Below are 16,667 nucleotides of genomic sequence, written 5' to 3' on the forward strand. Positions count from 1 at the left end.
TTTGATGGAGGTTGTTATATTAGAATGTTTTTCCTTTTGAAAGGTAGTGGGTTGATCATTCCAATTTGTGTCAGGCCCAGGAAGACAGAGGAAACCTAGGATCTGATGGCATTTTGCTGCTTAAATCCTCAAGCAGGGGAGGGAGTTCCTATGTAGACATCTGCCCAGGTTTTTCCTCAGTGTATGGAGATGTAAAGAAAAGCCTTCCAACTTCAAAGAGCCCACTGTCAGTACCATGTTAAAGAGGAAAGGGGAAAGAACTGACTCCAGCAGCCATCAATCAGGTCATCTCTGTGCTCTCCATTTCTGGACGGAGGCCTTCTGGATCATTGACCATGCACTTCTTGAATCATGGTGTGGCTTTAGACTTCAATGTGATGTAGCGGACCTGATCCTTTGCGGCACATCAGATATAGGAAACGTGCAGGTAACAAAACTAAGATCCCCATCCCTCCGTTTAGTTACATTGAATTTACTAAAACAAAAGAACCACTGAACAGCTCCTTTAGCAGCTGTAAAATAAGCTGGTCTTTTAAAAATATTTGCTAAATCTTATAGCTGTCCCATGATGGTTTATTTAGAAAAGTAATATCATATAATAGTAAGTCTAAGTATACTTATTGATGCAATAAGAGAACTCAAAGTTGAAAACTGAAAAATATTCTGCATACCAGATCATTTTTCCTATTTAAGCACTGTTGTGTTTCTTTGGCTCACTCATAGGCAAAGGTTTTCATTCATAAACTGAGTATCAGAGTGTCATTGGCTTTTGCTTTTTTAGCACTGTTTTTATACAGTGGTGCCTTTCTGAGCAAAGTGATAAACAAAATTCAGAAAACCAACATTTCCTGATAGTATGATGTTCATGTAGAATATCCAACTGAAGGTCTAGGGTTATGCATTGAAATCACTTGGGGGAACTTTAAAAAAATAAACACTACTGATGTCTGGTCTCTTGTCTCAAACCATCAATCAGAATTTTCAGAGGTGGAGCCTGTTCTTACTTTTTATTTATTTATTATTATTTTTAATTTTCGCCCGAGGATATGTTTTTATTGATTTTCAGAGAGAGAGGGAGAGGTAGAGAGAGGAAAACATTGATGTGAGAGAGAAACATCAATCAGCTGCCACCCATATGTACCCTAGTGGGTATCAAACCCGCAACCTGAGTATATGCCCTGACCAGGAATCAAACCTATGACCCTTTGGTTCCTGGGACCAACACTAACCACTTAGCAACATCAGCCAGGGCCAGACTTACTTTTTAAAAGCTCTTCCACTGATTCTAATGTAGAGTCTGACTTAAGAACCATAGGTTGATTGGTATTGTTTAGCCTTCTATTTATAGGCCTATAGGACATTTTTGTTAAATTTAATTAGCATATATTTAGACCTATCATGTGTTTAAGTACTATAGGTTCTAAGCAGAATATAATATTTGGATTTTCTGTACCAAAAGTTTACAGTCTTAGGGAGATATAACAACATCTATAAAAGATAGTTATTCTAACAGCATTTTTTTATAATAGCATATGTATAAATTAATCTATATTGTACTGAGCAATGATGATAACACATTCTCATAAAGTAATTAAAATGTGCTATTTTAAACACTTTGCACCTATTAGCTCATTTAATCCTAGGAGGAAGATACTATTTTTATCACTATTTAAAGTGAGGAAACTAAGGTACAAAAAGGTCAAGTTTAATTGCCTAAAGTTAAAACATTAGTAACAAGGCCGAGAATCAAGTTCAGGAAGACTAGCAGTTCTAGAATCAGAATTCCTAACCACTGCTTCTCAAAAATGTGCTTAAAGAATATATGCACATATACACACACACACACACACACGCACACACACACATACATGCACGCACGCACACACACGCACACATACACACACATACACGCACGCACACACATACACACACATACACACACGTACACATACACACACACATTATAATACTATAATATTAATATAGATGGATCAAGAAGGACTGTAGAGACTTCACATAAAACTGAGTCTTGCTGAATGTGAAATAGATTTCTCTTCAATGAAGCCTTGAAATAGCCAGTGTATCATCACTGGAGCTGTGCTTATCTACATTCTAATGGCTTGACTACATGTGGAGGATAAATGAAACTGGAATATTCAAACATCTTTAGTATAGCTAGCAGAAAATGCTGGAGAAAATTTTAGGGATACTAAAGTATATTTAAATATGTTGCTAACTATATATAGCTCACAAAATAGGAAGATAAAGGCTTTGGGCCTATTCTAAATATGAAATGGGGTCTTAAATAGCTGAGTGATTTCAAATAAAGACTGTGGCAGAAAATCAAGAAATTATCTAATGTATTACACTGTAATTAGGCTCTGTTGGCTACCCACAGGTTGATTTTTTTGGTCACATAAGTCATACTTAGTAAAATTTTAAACCAAGTGTATTTTTGATCCTATTCCTAGAACTAAAAGTCTTTTTTGTAACATTTTATGAAAAATAACTTTGGCTATTTTTTTATTCCTGTAATATACATTCTTAAATTCTGCTTTGTTAAAAACACACACACACAAATCGTAGACCTGGGCAAATGAAGTAAATATAATTAATTATATACCATTGTTTCATTTCAGTGGATGAATATATTGCCATTGCAAAGGAGAAACATGGCTACAATGTGGAACAGGTATGTAAAGAAACATTTTAATATTAAGGCTTGCCTCAACATTTATGAAATTCAGAGAACATCTCATGATCATTTCTGTTCTAAAAGTGAAGCAGTTCAACTAACGTTAGAGATACCAAAAGTCCTAGCAAAGTCAGACCTCTCAACATTAAGGATTTTGCTTTTATAAACATTATTTGTCTCAAGGGCTTGAACATTTTTCTCTAAATACCTCTGTTTCTTACTCTATTTGAGTTATAAAAGTGTCTGAAAGCCTTCATGACTATTCTGGTAAATGCTTACGAAAAAGAGAAAATTTTTTGAGTACAGGTAATTCTCTTTGACTTTTGAATCTAAAAGAACTTAAACTTTTAGAAATATTTAAGATTTTCCCATTATGAATGAAATAATGCATAAAGGTTTTTTTTAATTTAGATAACTTTAAAAGGAGATATATATATATACATATATATGTATATATGTATATATGTATATATGTATATATATATATATATAGCTTATGATTTATTTATCCCTAGTAATGAGGGGATGAAGAGCATGGAAAAATAACAATGAAATAGAGGTTCTTAAATTTCATTTCAACTAAGTATTAGATCAACCTTTATCAGAATTACTAGTAAAATAAGTGAATTATCTGTAACTTGGATTATTAAGAGCTAACTTTATGGTCAGTAACATGGTTACATAATAAAAAACCATTTTTGTGAAATTGAGATGTTTATCCAAATGCAGTAATCTTTTTTGTGAATTTTGAAGCCTTTGATTATGTATTTTGTTTTTAAGCCTTGACTTTCTGTTTAATATTTAAGAAAGTTAGTCCTTTAAAATGTGACTGCATATAGGTTTATTTTCATGTTCATTTTAAAGGAGTATTACCAAAGTACAAAAATTAACTTTAAAGCTCAATATTGAAAAAGTTGCTAAGTCTCTTAAGAAATAAAACTTTATCCCTTAAATGATATTCAGTACCTTATTATAAAGACAAAGGCCTACTATTTACCTACAGTAGAAGAGAAAATTGTGGAACTGTTCAAAATCATTCATTTCAGGCTTTCCTACGATTTGTTAATAAAGTCATTCAAGTTATTAACATGCCCATACTAATTCTTTGTGTACATTATGATAATAAAGAACTTTTAAAAATATATATGATAAAAGATTGTTATAGTTGAGGTACTCTTCTTAGAATTGTTTAGTCCATGATATATTTCTAAAAGGTTAAAACAAGTATTTCTCAGTCTCGACTGAGCACTTCCAGTTTTTTGTTAGAATCCATAGTTTTCATTCAATTACTGGTTTTGTGGATTTTTTTAGTGTATTTTTCTCTACACATTGACAGATGAATAAATGTGGGTAAAAGTCTTGATATGAGCCTTCAAACGTGCTGTAGTAATCATAGTCACTCTCCTCAGCTAACTGTGTTTCCTAGATTCTGCAGCAGACATGGTATGCAAGAACATTCACTGTTCTGAGGCATTGATTTAAAAGAAATAATAAGTGAGGTCTGCTACTTGGGCAACCCTGATTAAAACCCCAAACTGTGAGTGTATCTTTAGTTGAAGTCATAGGCTTAAGATTTTAACATAATTTGTATTTAATTCTCTTAAGTGTGATGGAACGTAAGTCCATTAAAAACCAAAGGGGATTGATTTCTCTTCAAAGGCACTTGGCATGTTGTTCTGGCATAAACATAACATTGAGAAGTCCCTTGCTGATCTCCCTAATTTTACTCCCTTTCCGGATGAGTGGACAGTGGAAGATAAAGTCCTATTTGAACAAGCCTTTAGTTTTCATGGGAAGAGCTTTCACAGGATTCAACAAATGGTATGGTAATTTTGGTCTTAGTGTGATTCATACCTGCATGATATTTTATGCTGATATTAAACTTTCGAATTCTTAAATAGAAAACAAGTTTTTCAATCATGTTAACTTTTAAAAATATTTTGAAATAGGTATATTTGCATAGAGTGCTATTGTCTACAACCATTCTAAGGCATGACAGTTATTTGATATTTCATTGTAATAAATTAATTTTTATTATGACTTAAATATATGTGTAATGGTATTGTTTAAAAAGTTTGTCATTCTAGGAAATAAATCATAATTTTATTTTTAAATGTTTTATTTTTTAACATAAGGATTTTATTTTCTAATTTATATTCCTTTAGATATGAACATCAATTTTTAAATATTCTGTAACTCAGTATTGTCTGAGTGCTGTTGCTTTTTTTTTTTTTTTGCAAGAAAATCGCTTTTCTAGCTCTTAAGTTTTTAGTATTGTGTCAAAATAATATAAACCTGAGAAGTGCTGCATTAAACACTTTTAACCTGAATGGATAAAAACTAGATAACGTTTGCAAATATATCTGAGTGTCTTCCATAATCTAAAAGAACGTTTTTGATTGGGAGTGTGCATTCTTGTTTGCCTGAATGACAAATCAGTGCATGATCATTTGTCAGTTTTTGCCCAAAGACTTTATTTGGTAGCTAAAGTCTATTTGCGTTATTTCTCATTTTAAAACCTGTTAAAACAAAATGATTCCAAAAAATAATTGTTAAGAATTGAATAGCTTTTCTGGGACATATGCTAACTGAAAGAAGCATGTTGTAAAATGGTTCTACAGATCCACTAAAAAAAGACTTTTTTTCTTCATATTAAGGTATCAAAGGTCACATATTGTATGATTTCATTTATATGAAGTGTTCAGAATAAGCAAATCCATAGAGACTAGGTTAAGGAGAGAATAAGCATGACTGCTAATGGGTATAGGGTTTCTTTTCAAGGTTATGAAGATGTCGGGTATTTAGTGATGGTTACACATAACTAGCGCATATACTAAAAACCACTGACTTGTACTCTTTAAATTGGAGATTTTTATGATATGTGAATTACATATCAATAAAAACTGATTTACATAGGGAAAAAAGAATTGAGTAATTATTTAAGGAAAACAGATATTAAGTACTAACATTGCCTGTGTTGAGGACTTCTGGGGCCATTCCTGCTGTGTTTGTGACATCTTTCTCCTCTCCCTCAAACAAATAAGCATGTTTATTCAACAATGTCAGTGTCACAGGTGTGGGTGGAGTACTGTGACCACAACGCACTTTTTATCTTTATAATTTATAAAGGTACTCATGAAAATGTTTTATCTATGCCTTTGTTTGCTAAGTATCAAAGAATAATATCAGAAATATTCTGTTCATTGGAGTTTATGAATTAAACTTGCTGATATTAACATGATTTTTTTTTAAGCTTCCAGATAAGACCATTGCTAGTCTTGTAAAATATTACTATTCCTGGAAAAAAACTCGATCTAGGACAAGCTTGATGGATCGCCAGGCTCGGAAGCTAGCTAATAGACATAATCAGGGTGACAGGTAGGTTGGATGCCTTTATATAGTTACATTGATAGGAACACTGTATTGGATTGATTACATTTCCTAAGGCAGAAAAATTATCACAACATATTGTACGTACTTCTTACTCTTACATTCATGTTTCTGCTCTGATAGGAAGGGCTGAGTGATCAAAAATCTTAGTAGTAAGAACTCTCTTCAACTCTGAACTGTTAATCATAGCCAGCGAACATTGCAACTGAGTTATATTTGAGCTGTGTTTGACTGTAATCACAAATGCTTTTTTTAGTAGTAATATATTTAATACATATATTTAGGATCTAATAAATATATTCTCTAGAAGATGCCTTTCCACAGTTACCTGAGTGACTCTGAAGTCCATGTTACTGTAGCTGTATCTTTATGGCAGTATAAAATAATTTTGCTTACTGGTTTTTGTCTGTCTTTATTATCCAACTGGAGAACTAAAATAATAAGTATTACATCAAGTTAATAGTGTTCTCTTTCCCAAATAATATTTCTTTCTAAATATCTTCCTTATTTACTTAGGAAAGATATTTAGCAGATATGTTAGCTAAAATGATTCTGTATGCCTTAAGTATTTCTAAACACTACAGAAATCTAAATTTTAAAAGCCTCTCTCCTCAGGACAGCCCTTCTTCTGTTGGGGAATTTTTAGTAAAATTATTAGCATTTGATACTACCATTTGATAAGAGCACTGGAATAGAATAAAAAGGAATTAAGTTTATTAATCTCTGTCTCTTCCCAGTGATGATGATGTGGAAGAAACACATCCAATGGATGGAAACGATAGTGATTATGATCCCAAAAAAGAAGCCAAAAAAGAGGTAATGGTGATCATCAGAGTGCTTGTAAAATTATTCTAAGTTTCCACTAAAAAAAAAAAAAAGACTCTTTTTTTCTTCATCTTATGAAAAATGTTTTTACATAATGATTTAGGAGGTCATAAATTCTAATATTAATTAGAATTTTTTGGAAAAGCTTTAATATCTGCAACTCCAATTAGCCAATGATTTAAGTAATTTTTGGTTATGTCCATTCAGAAGTATCAAAAACCCTGTCACAATCCCTACTCTTCAATCCATAGAAAGGAAATAAAATACCCTCATGTATCTCACGTAAAATTAAGCTTTCTGGTTGTTAGCACTTTTTCTTTCTTGTTTTAAATTTTTATTTTATTGATTTTAGGAATCAATGGTTGATCCCTCTCTGTGCCCTTACCGGGGATCCAACCTGCAACCTTGGCCTATCGGGATGATGCTCTAGCCATCTGAGCCACCTGGCCAGGGCCTACCCAGTTTTTCTTGAAAACATTTCTTTGTTTCATATTATACCAACTTAGAAATAAGCACCAGGTATACTGACAGCAGTGAAAATTGAAAGCTGCCTCAGTGGAAGAGATGGAAGAATCCCTAACTAGCAAAGCACACATATTCCTCAATGTGATGATAATGATGATGACTTAAAATCATTAAGAACAGGCTAAATTTTTATACATGCTCATTTATTAAGGCAAGGAATTGTATAACTGTTAAAAAATAGACTTAATGTTGATGGATAAAGGTTTGTGAGCTATAGGCAGCTATGGAATAGTGAAAGTAACATTGTTTTGTCCATCTATGTGAGGTGATACATACAAATTTTGTCTTTGTTTGCCTGTGAGTTCATCCTATTCGTAAATAATGTGAAAGGAAAGTAAGTTAAAAAGTAAGGATACTGCAGGGTTGTAGGCCAGGACTGACAGTGCCTGTCAGCAGCTTCATTCATTTCTCTGCTCTTTCACAGATGATAGGGACATCCGGCAGGGAATGATACTCTATTATTGCCTTTAACACAGATCTAACTTTTAAAATTGTGAGCTACACTTATCTGAGATGTGTACAGTATAAAGAAGAATAACAAAATAAACACCAGTGTGTCCGTCGCTGAACTTAAGAAACAGAAGTCCTGTGCATGTTTCCTTAATTACACTCTGCCCTCCCTTCTCTCCCGAGGGAACCTCTCTATCCTGGAAAGAGAACCCTATCCTGAAATTTATCAGTTATTCACTTCCCTTATTTTAATGGTTTTAGCACATGTGTATGTATCTCTGAGCAACTCTCATTTAGTTTTGTCCATTTCATACTTTATTTAAATGGAATCATGTTGTATGTATTCCAGCTAATTACTAGCAGTGTTTTGTTGTTGTTGCCCAATATGTTTTGCAAATCTTTTTATTGCTGTATTATAGTGTTTACTAGAGGCCCAGTGCATGGATTTGTGCACCGGTGGGGTCCCTCGGCCTGGCCTGTGCCCTCTGGCAATCCGGGACCCCTCGGGGGATGTCAAACTGCCGGTTTCAACCCAGTCCCCACAGGCCAGAGGGCTCCTGTGCACTGGGCCTCTAGTATTATTCTGTTTCAGGATACAGTAGTTTCCCCCCTTATGTACAGAGGATACGTTCTAACACCCCAGTAGATGCCTGAAACCACGGCTAGTACTGTACCCTATATATGGTATGTTTTCGCCTATGAATACATACCTTTTTCCTTAATTTATTTAACTCTGTTGTAACTGTGGCAACAGCTCTTCCTTGGCAGTAATTCTTATATTTTTCAGTCCAAACCCCTTCCTAAATCTGTGTAACCATCCTTTACTTGCAGTAAATGGCTTAGTGTCACTCCTTTCGGGGATCCTTTGCTGAAGTATTAATAAAGGTTCAGTGCTTTTGGCTCAACACACCGTCAGTTGGAACATAAGTTTTCTCTTTATCTTCCACCCACAAATTTAATGCCTTTTGCATCTTAACTGAGTAGTTACCACCCATGGTGGCCATAACTTTTGCAGTTTGAGGTGTGACAGCAAAACTAGCACAAATTTCTTTCTTTTTTTTCAAAACTTCATGAATAGATGATTTGTTCTTTTTTAAAATGTTTTTGTATTGATTTCAGAGAGGTAGGGAGAGAGAGAGAAACATCAATGATGAGAGAGAACCATGGATCGGCTGCCTCCTGCACGCCCCCCACTGGGGACCAAGCCCAAAACATGGGCATGTATCCTGACCAGGAAATTATTTTTATTTTTAAAATATATTTTTATTGATTTCAGATTTATATGTTATATTTGTTCAGTTTTAGTTACATCTTGGTTTAAATTTATAAATTAAACATATAGTCATTGTACATTTAGTTTTACCCACATGTTTAAAATTTATTTTGCCTACCATTCTTTCTTAAATCTTAGGTTTTTCTTCAAAAATAATTTCCCTTTTGCCCAGCAGGTGTGGTTCAGTGGTTGAGTGTTGACCTATGAACCTGGAGGTCACAGTTCAATTCCTAGTCAGGGCACATGCCTAGGTTGCAGGCTCAATCCCCAATAGGGGGCATGCAGAAGGCAGCCAATCAATGATTCCCTCTCATCATTGATGTTTCTAGCTCTCCCTTCTTCTCTGAAATCAATAAAAATGTATTTGAAAAATAAAAATAATAATTTCCCTTTTTACTGAAGTATATCCATTCCAAGTTAATTTATTGAGGGCCTCTTAGTTATAAATGCAGTCAGTTTTGTTCAGAATGTCTGTTTCTCTGTTCTTCTTGAAATCTTAGTTTTGTTGGGGTTAGACTCCTAGATTGACAGTTAATGTGTATAGATATTATTTTACTGCTCTGATTTCTATCCCTGCTGTAGAGAAGTCTGCTGTCAGGCTAATTATCATCCCTTTGGAGGTAATTTGTCATTTTCTCTATCAACTTTTACGATCTCTTCTTTGTCTTTGGTGTTCTGTAGCTTCACTTTGATGTATCTGAGTATGGATTTCTTTTTTTTAACTTGCTTTGGATTCATTGTAATTTCCTGAATGTTATGTCTTCTTAAGTTCTGTAAAATTCTTATTTATTGCCTCTGAATATTGCTTGTCCTTCTCTCTACCCTTTCCTTTGGGAATCCCTTTAGAAATATAATGGACTTACACTTACCTCTTAACCACTCACATTTTCCACTCTTTTGTCTTTCCATATTTCTATAATGCATTGTAGCCATTTTTCTTATATGTACATTCTAAGTCAACAGGTTTTTTGAGCCCTGTCTAATCTGCTAAGTAACTCATCCATTGAGTTTCTAATTTTGTTTCTAATGTTTTTTATTTCTAGATATTCTATTTAGTTCCTTTGCTTCATCAGTTTTGATAGACTCATTCCTTATAAGAACATTCCATATTTTCAATTCTTTTTTGTTTGTTTGTTTGTTTAAATCAGCGGTTCTCAACCTGTGGGTCGTGACCCCTGTGGAAGTCGAACGACCCTTTCACAGGGGTCGCCTAAGACCATCGGAAAACACATATATAATTACATATTGTTTTTGTGATTAATCACTATGCTTTAATTATGTTCAATTTGTAACAATGAAATTGGGGGTCACCACAAGATGAGGAACTGTATTAAAGGGTCGCGGCATTAGGAAAGTTGAGAACCACTGGTTTAAATCCTCACCCAAGGGCATGTTCTTATTGATCTTTAGAGAGAGAAGAACCTTTTGGTGTATGGGACAGGGCCCTTTTATTTTATTTTTTTAGTGATTTTAGAGATGGGAAGGGGGGGGGATATCAAGTTGTTGTTCCACTTATTTGCACATTTATTGGTTGCTTCTTGTATGTGCCCTGACCAGAGATCGAAGCTGCGACTTTGGCATATCGGGACAATGCTCTAACCAACTGATCTACCCGGGCTAATTCTTTATTTCTTTGTACACATATAACACATTTATTGAGTTACCTTTAGTAATGCTAATATCTGTAGGCTTTGCAGGTATAATTCTATTGTTTGCTTCTCTGTTTCTCACTCACAGAACTTGTATAACAATTAATAGCTGTGAGCTCATTTTCCTTCGAGCATACTTGAAAAAAATTTTGAGACCTGGGTTTAAAGTGCGTTTTTCTAGAGGCAGTTTGCATTTGCTTCTGTTCAGTGTCTGAAAGCACACCACCTGAGACACTTAATATTTTGGATTTTGGATTTTTTCAAGCTAATCCTCAAACCTGCTTGAATGTAGGCCTATGGTTAGGGATTCCCAGGGAGACTTGTTTTGGTTTCTTTTCCGTTCAGCCAAAGATAAGGTAGGCGTGACTCCCTTTAATCATCCTCTCCCTCTGCAGGAGGACTTTTTTCTGCTTGCACAGTGATGAAGTCCGTTCCAGAATTCTGGCTTTATCTCCTGGGCCCTGTGTCTGCTGTCCACTGAAGCCCGGGCTTTAGGCAAATGCTAGCTCCTGCATACTTATCCCTCTGGATTCCTGCTTTCTCAACATTTCTGGTCTCTGAGGCATTTCCTCACTTCTTACCAGCTCAGAAATGAATTTTAAAAGATTTTTTAAAAAAATGTATCCAGCAAGTTTAGGAGTGCTGAATGGGGAGGAGTTTCCCTCAGCATCATGTCTGCCATGTGTGACTTGGAGTTGGATTTTAAGCAACAATGTGGATTTTGCTTTATTATTCAATTATTTTATAACTTTTGCTCAGAGTTCCTTTTCTAAAGAATTGGATTAAGTCTGTTCTGTGAAATAGCTTTCAACCTAATGGACACAGTTTCTTACAGATTCCTGTCTCACAAGCACAAAATAACATTCTATTTCTATATCATACTTTAAGAATATTGCAAGTAATAATGAAATCCTGCTTAGTTCATGGTTATCATTCTTAGAAATTTCTTAATGCCTTCCAAAATGTAAATTCACATTTTGTTTTATTCATAGATAAATAGACTTAAAGTTTTGAAATGTTGTTATGATCAAGATAATTGTGTCCTTTTTAACCTTTAGTTAGCAGCATACTTCTCTTTCAACAACTCTAAAGTGAGAATGAAAACTTAGCTTTTTTTATGAGCTGTCTAATCTGCCACTTTTCATAATTCCTCATTTATCCCTTTTCTTACTTTCATTTTTTATATGTATTTTTTTTATTGATTTCAGAGAGCAAGGAAGAAATAGAAACATCAATGATGAGAGAGAATCACTTATTGACTGCCTCCCGCATGCCCCACACTGGGCATTGAGCCCACAACTGAGGCATGTGCCTGACCAAGAAACAAACCATGACCTTCTGTTCATAGGTCGACACTCGACCACTGAGCCACACCGGCTAGGCTACTTACTTTGTTATAAGAACTTTGTACTTAATGTTAATAGCATTGTTTTTGTTTTGCCCTTTATTGCTTAGGGAAAATATGTCCCCTCTTGAACAAACAGGAATAGTTTAGAATTCAGCTATTTTTTCTTTTGTTCAAAGTCCTCTCGGTGTAGAAATCAAACATTCTATTGAGTGGATGAAACAAGAATACATTATGTTGCATGCTTATTGTTCCCCAACTGGTGAGCTCTGTGGGTGCATCTATGTGTTTGGGCTCATACCTAATCTGATTGGTTAGAAGTGTTTTTCTAGATGTATTCACTGCAGCAGATATTTCTACTAGTAATAGACAGTTTTCGCCTTATGTTCAAAATGAAACAACCTGTTATTCTATCTTTGTTCTTCCAGGGTAATACCGAGCAACCTGTCCAAACTAGCAAGATTGGACTTGGAAGGAGAGAGTATCAGAGTTTACAACACCGCCATCATTCTCAGCGTTCTAAGTGCCGTCCACCTAAGGGCATGTATTTAACCCAGGAAGATGTGGTAGCTGTTTCCTGTAGTCCCAATGCAGCCAACACTATCCTCAGGCAACTGGACATGGAGTTGATTTCTTTAAAACGCCAGGTATTTTATAAAAGTCATAGTTTTAATGATTCTGTCCATTTTGCTTATCCACTTTACCTAAATAAACTCAAAATTTTGCATATTTTTCTCGTGACCCATTTACATTAGCTTTGTTCTTTAAAATTTACCTTGTTTCCAAATTGTAAGATACCTCTGTCTATTCTAGGTTTGAATCCCAGCATTACTACCTGTTAGCTTTGTGATCTTGGGAAATGGTAGAATCTCTGTACGCTTCAATTTTATATCTATGAAATTGGGGATAATAATCATACTTTTCCTACAGGTTGTTGGGAATTATTTGAGATAATGCCTGTAGATTTTTAGCAGGGTTTGGCACATTTGAAGGAATAGTGGCTACTCTCTTCATCCTCCTCATCATCACCAGTAGTAGTACTAGTAATATAGAAGTATCATCATCATCGGGTAGTGGTTAAGAGTCAGTATCTGGAGCAGTGAACCTAGGTTCTAACCCTGGTTGCACTCTCTACTTCCCATGTAACTTTAGGGAAGCTGTTCAACTTCTCTTAACTTCAGTTTCCTCATCTTAAAACATGGATAATGATGTGATGGTTGGGAGGAATTAAACAAGATAATATATCGTAAGTGCCTAAAACAGTGCCTAGCACATACTAAGTACTCAGTGAATGGCTATTATTTGGCCTCTGGCCTTTCTCAGTCATCTTTTCCCTTTTTTGTTTGTTTCTGTTGTTGTTTATCCCTTCGGTCCAGTTACTCTTCTAAGACTGTACTTCCTTGGTCTATACCAGCCAACCTTACACTATATGCCAGTGGCTTCTGAATCTACTTCTCAAGCTGTGACTTTCTCCCAAGCTCTGTAGCTGTATTTCCAGCTGCCTGCTAGATATTTCATCTAACCCCCAAATGATCTCTGTTGAAACATCAGAATCATCTTAGATTCATCCCTTGCCAGTATCACTGCCCCAATACACACAAACCAAGTAGTAACCAAATTATGTGAGTTTTATCTCTGAAATTCCCTTTCAATCAAATCCCTCATTTTTAATCCCACCTCTGCTGCCCATGTGCCCCTTACCCTTCTTGCCTGACAATAACTATCTTGTTGATAACTCCTTGTTATTCATAAAAACATTATGATGCCGGCCATTGTGCCTCAGTGGTTGAGCATCAACCTATGAACCAAGAGGCATGGTTTGATTCCTTGTCAGAGGATATGCCCAGGTTGCAGGCTCAATCCCCAGGCGGGGGCATGCAGGAGGCAGCTGATCAATGATTCTCTCTCATCATTGATGTTTCTATCTCTCTCCTTCTCCTTTCGTCTCTGAAATCAATAAAAATAAAATACATTATGGTATTGAAAAATATTGATGGATTTTAATTCCTACATATCAGTTATATTTAGTTATAAGAGACATTGTTAAAATACATTCAAATACTATGAGTTGTGAACTATGTCTATTAATCTATTAGATAGATTATTTAAGTTGATGTGTAAATTAGTTGAATGAGTGGAATATTGCACCCTAAGTGTGATAAGTGTCTATCCTTCTGAAATAAAATCTAAGAGGGTTTGGTACATATCCTTTTCATTTAGTGAGTACTCACCTAAGTACGTGTTCTGATTCATATTTTGAATTATTTTTATTGAAGGTTCAGAATGCTAAGCAAGTAAACAGTGCACTTAAACAGAAAATGGAAGGAGGAATTGAAGAATTCAAACCTCCTGAGGTATGTCATTGAAGAATATCTGTGACTAACCTTGTTCTTTGAGTTATCCAGTGTTCGGCTACTATTTTGGTCACATGTATTGTTAATACTTTGAAGGTTTAAGATTTTATAATATGGATAATTTATTATGTCTATTTTGTGATAGTCTTTTGAGACTTGGCTAATAATTTAAGTTAAATAATTTTTCCTTTCTGCCTTTAGCACTTCCTGTCAAGCAAAGTAATTAGGAAATACAGCTATACAGGTAGGCCCAGTGTATGCAAAACTAGAAAGTCATTGATGAGCGAGCCAGTCCATTTCTGGGTCTGCAGCAGTATTTCCTCAAAGCCCATTTCTGCTTGTGTGAATTGGTAACACAGCAAGAAAAAGATCACCAAATATAGAGCTAATTTTAGCAGATTTCAATTTTAATTTAAGGTATTTGTCTTTTAGCTGAGATGTCCAGTTAGGATTTTAGTATGCGAACTTACATTCTTGTACTTATACCCCTGAGAATATGAAATGTAAAAACAATAAACAGATTGACCATTTTCTCAAATCTTGCTCGTATTTCAACTGAAACTTAATGTTTTTGCTATTTGTGATAATTATAGGCATTAAATCCCCATAAGGTTCAATCAAGTCTTTTTACAGAGCTATTATAAAATCTTTTTTCTCTCTATTTTTTTTAAAGATTACTATGTTATGCTTCATATCCTGGACTTGCCTTTCTGTTTATATACTAACCAAATAATTTTATTTGGTCCTAATGGGACATTTCTCCACTCCCCCAACTAAATCGCAGGTCGAAATATCTGCAAATGAGTGTGTGTGAAGGGCTGGGGAGGGGCAAAGCAGAGATGCTTCAGAACCAGTGCACCCTGTGCCATCTTACTCAGTATAGCCTTTCAGAAAACAGGATCAGGAAGAAAGTTGTGTTTGTTTGTTTTGAATAATCTCTTTCAAGGTTGGGAAATGCAAAAGAATGAAATAAACATAGGCTAATATCATTCTAAACTCAGGTAGACTGACAAACATTCTGGTGACATTTATTTATTTAAAGATAGTGTGATACCAAAAATACTATTATAATTTTTATATTATTGCAGCAAAAATGCCTATAATATAAAAATATAACTTAATAATTAAATGTAAACTTGCAGCAGGTATTGAAAACATGATGGGATACCATGAAGAACTTTATGCCAATGTGTTTGAAAATTTAAACAAAAGTTAGAAATTCCAAGGAAAATATGTCTTACCAAAATTATCTTGAAAAGGAAGAAAATCTGAATAATTTATAAGCATTAAATAAAAAGAAAGAAAAATTAACATTTTTTCTCAGAAGAAAATATCAGACCCAGACATTTTTACAGAAAAAGTCTACCAAATTTTTTCAAGGAAATGATCATTCTAATCTCAAGCTTTCCAGAAAAGTGCAGGATCATCGCACTCATTAACATTCTATAAAGTAAGATGTACAAGAGTAATAGCACTTATAACTTCCCTCTGTGCTACCTCATTTGATGCTCTCAGAAATTCCAAGAAGTAGATGAAGCAAATACTATTATTTTACACGAGGAAACTGGGCCTCAGAGAGGTTAACTGACTTGATCAAGGTCACAGGTCTTATAAATAGTGAACCTCTGGCTATATTTCAGATTCTTGGATTCCATTTGGAGTCTTAGATTAATATGCTGCCTCTTACTTTTGGAGGTTTTCATGTAACAGCAAAATGCTATAATAGATTCTCCCATTTAAATCCCTTATTGGGCTAGAAGTTACTGAACATTTATTACATCTTTTGGTTTATTGTAAAAATAAATCAAAATGAAACAACTACAATCTTAACTCGCTACCATTTGTACATTAAAGTTTGAATATTACTTTGAGGTTGATTTATTGAACTCATATGACTTGAAAATGCATATATGTTTTATCATCTAGAAAGTTTTATCAACATATATTTATTATATTATTCCTACTGTTTTTCAGGGGAGATCAAATTGAATAGATACACATATTTCAAAATACTAGGTTTACAGTCATAGTAAAGACCTTGAAAAATCATGTAATCTATCACCTAATCTAAAGAATTTCTAACCTAAAGAAGTTCACTAACTTTTGGAACAATAGGCTACTAAGTGATATAACTCAATTGGAAGTAAACAGTTACTAAAAT

At 34.4% G+C, this 16,667-nt stretch overlaps 1 protein-coding gene across 9 annotated transcripts in view; it reads left to right on the forward strand.

The window, feature by feature from the left end:
- Positions 1-16,667, forward strand: part of RCOR3 (REST corepressor 3) — a 42,920-nt gene that overhangs the window by 9,966 nt on the left and 16,287 nt on the right. For 4 of the 9 annotated variants that reach the window (XM_059673913.1, XM_059673916.1, XM_059673914.1 and 1 more), the window contains exons 4-9: positions 2,640-2,692; positions 4,355-4,516; positions 5,949-6,073; positions 6,823-6,901; positions 12,581-12,799; positions 14,429-14,506. In XM_059673913.1, the coding sequence (XP_059529896.1) occupies positions 2,640-2,692; positions 4,355-4,516; positions 5,949-6,073; positions 6,823-6,901; positions 12,581-12,799; positions 14,429-14,506 (716 nt within the window). Of the gene's footprint in view, positions 1-43; positions 428-2,639; positions 2,693-4,354; positions 4,517-5,948; positions 6,074-6,822; positions 6,902-12,580; positions 12,800-14,428; positions 14,507-16,667 lie in introns of all 9 variants that reach the window. The other 5 variants (XM_059673918.1, XM_059673920.1, XM_059673919.1 and 2 more) reach the window with 5 other exon arrangements.

This window comes from Myotis daubentonii, chromosome 18 (genome assembly GCF_963259705.1).
Source record: "Myotis daubentonii chromosome 18, mMyoDau2.1, whole genome shotgun sequence".
NCBI lineage: Eukaryota > Metazoa > Chordata > Mammalia > Chiroptera > Vespertilionidae > Myotis > Myotis daubentonii.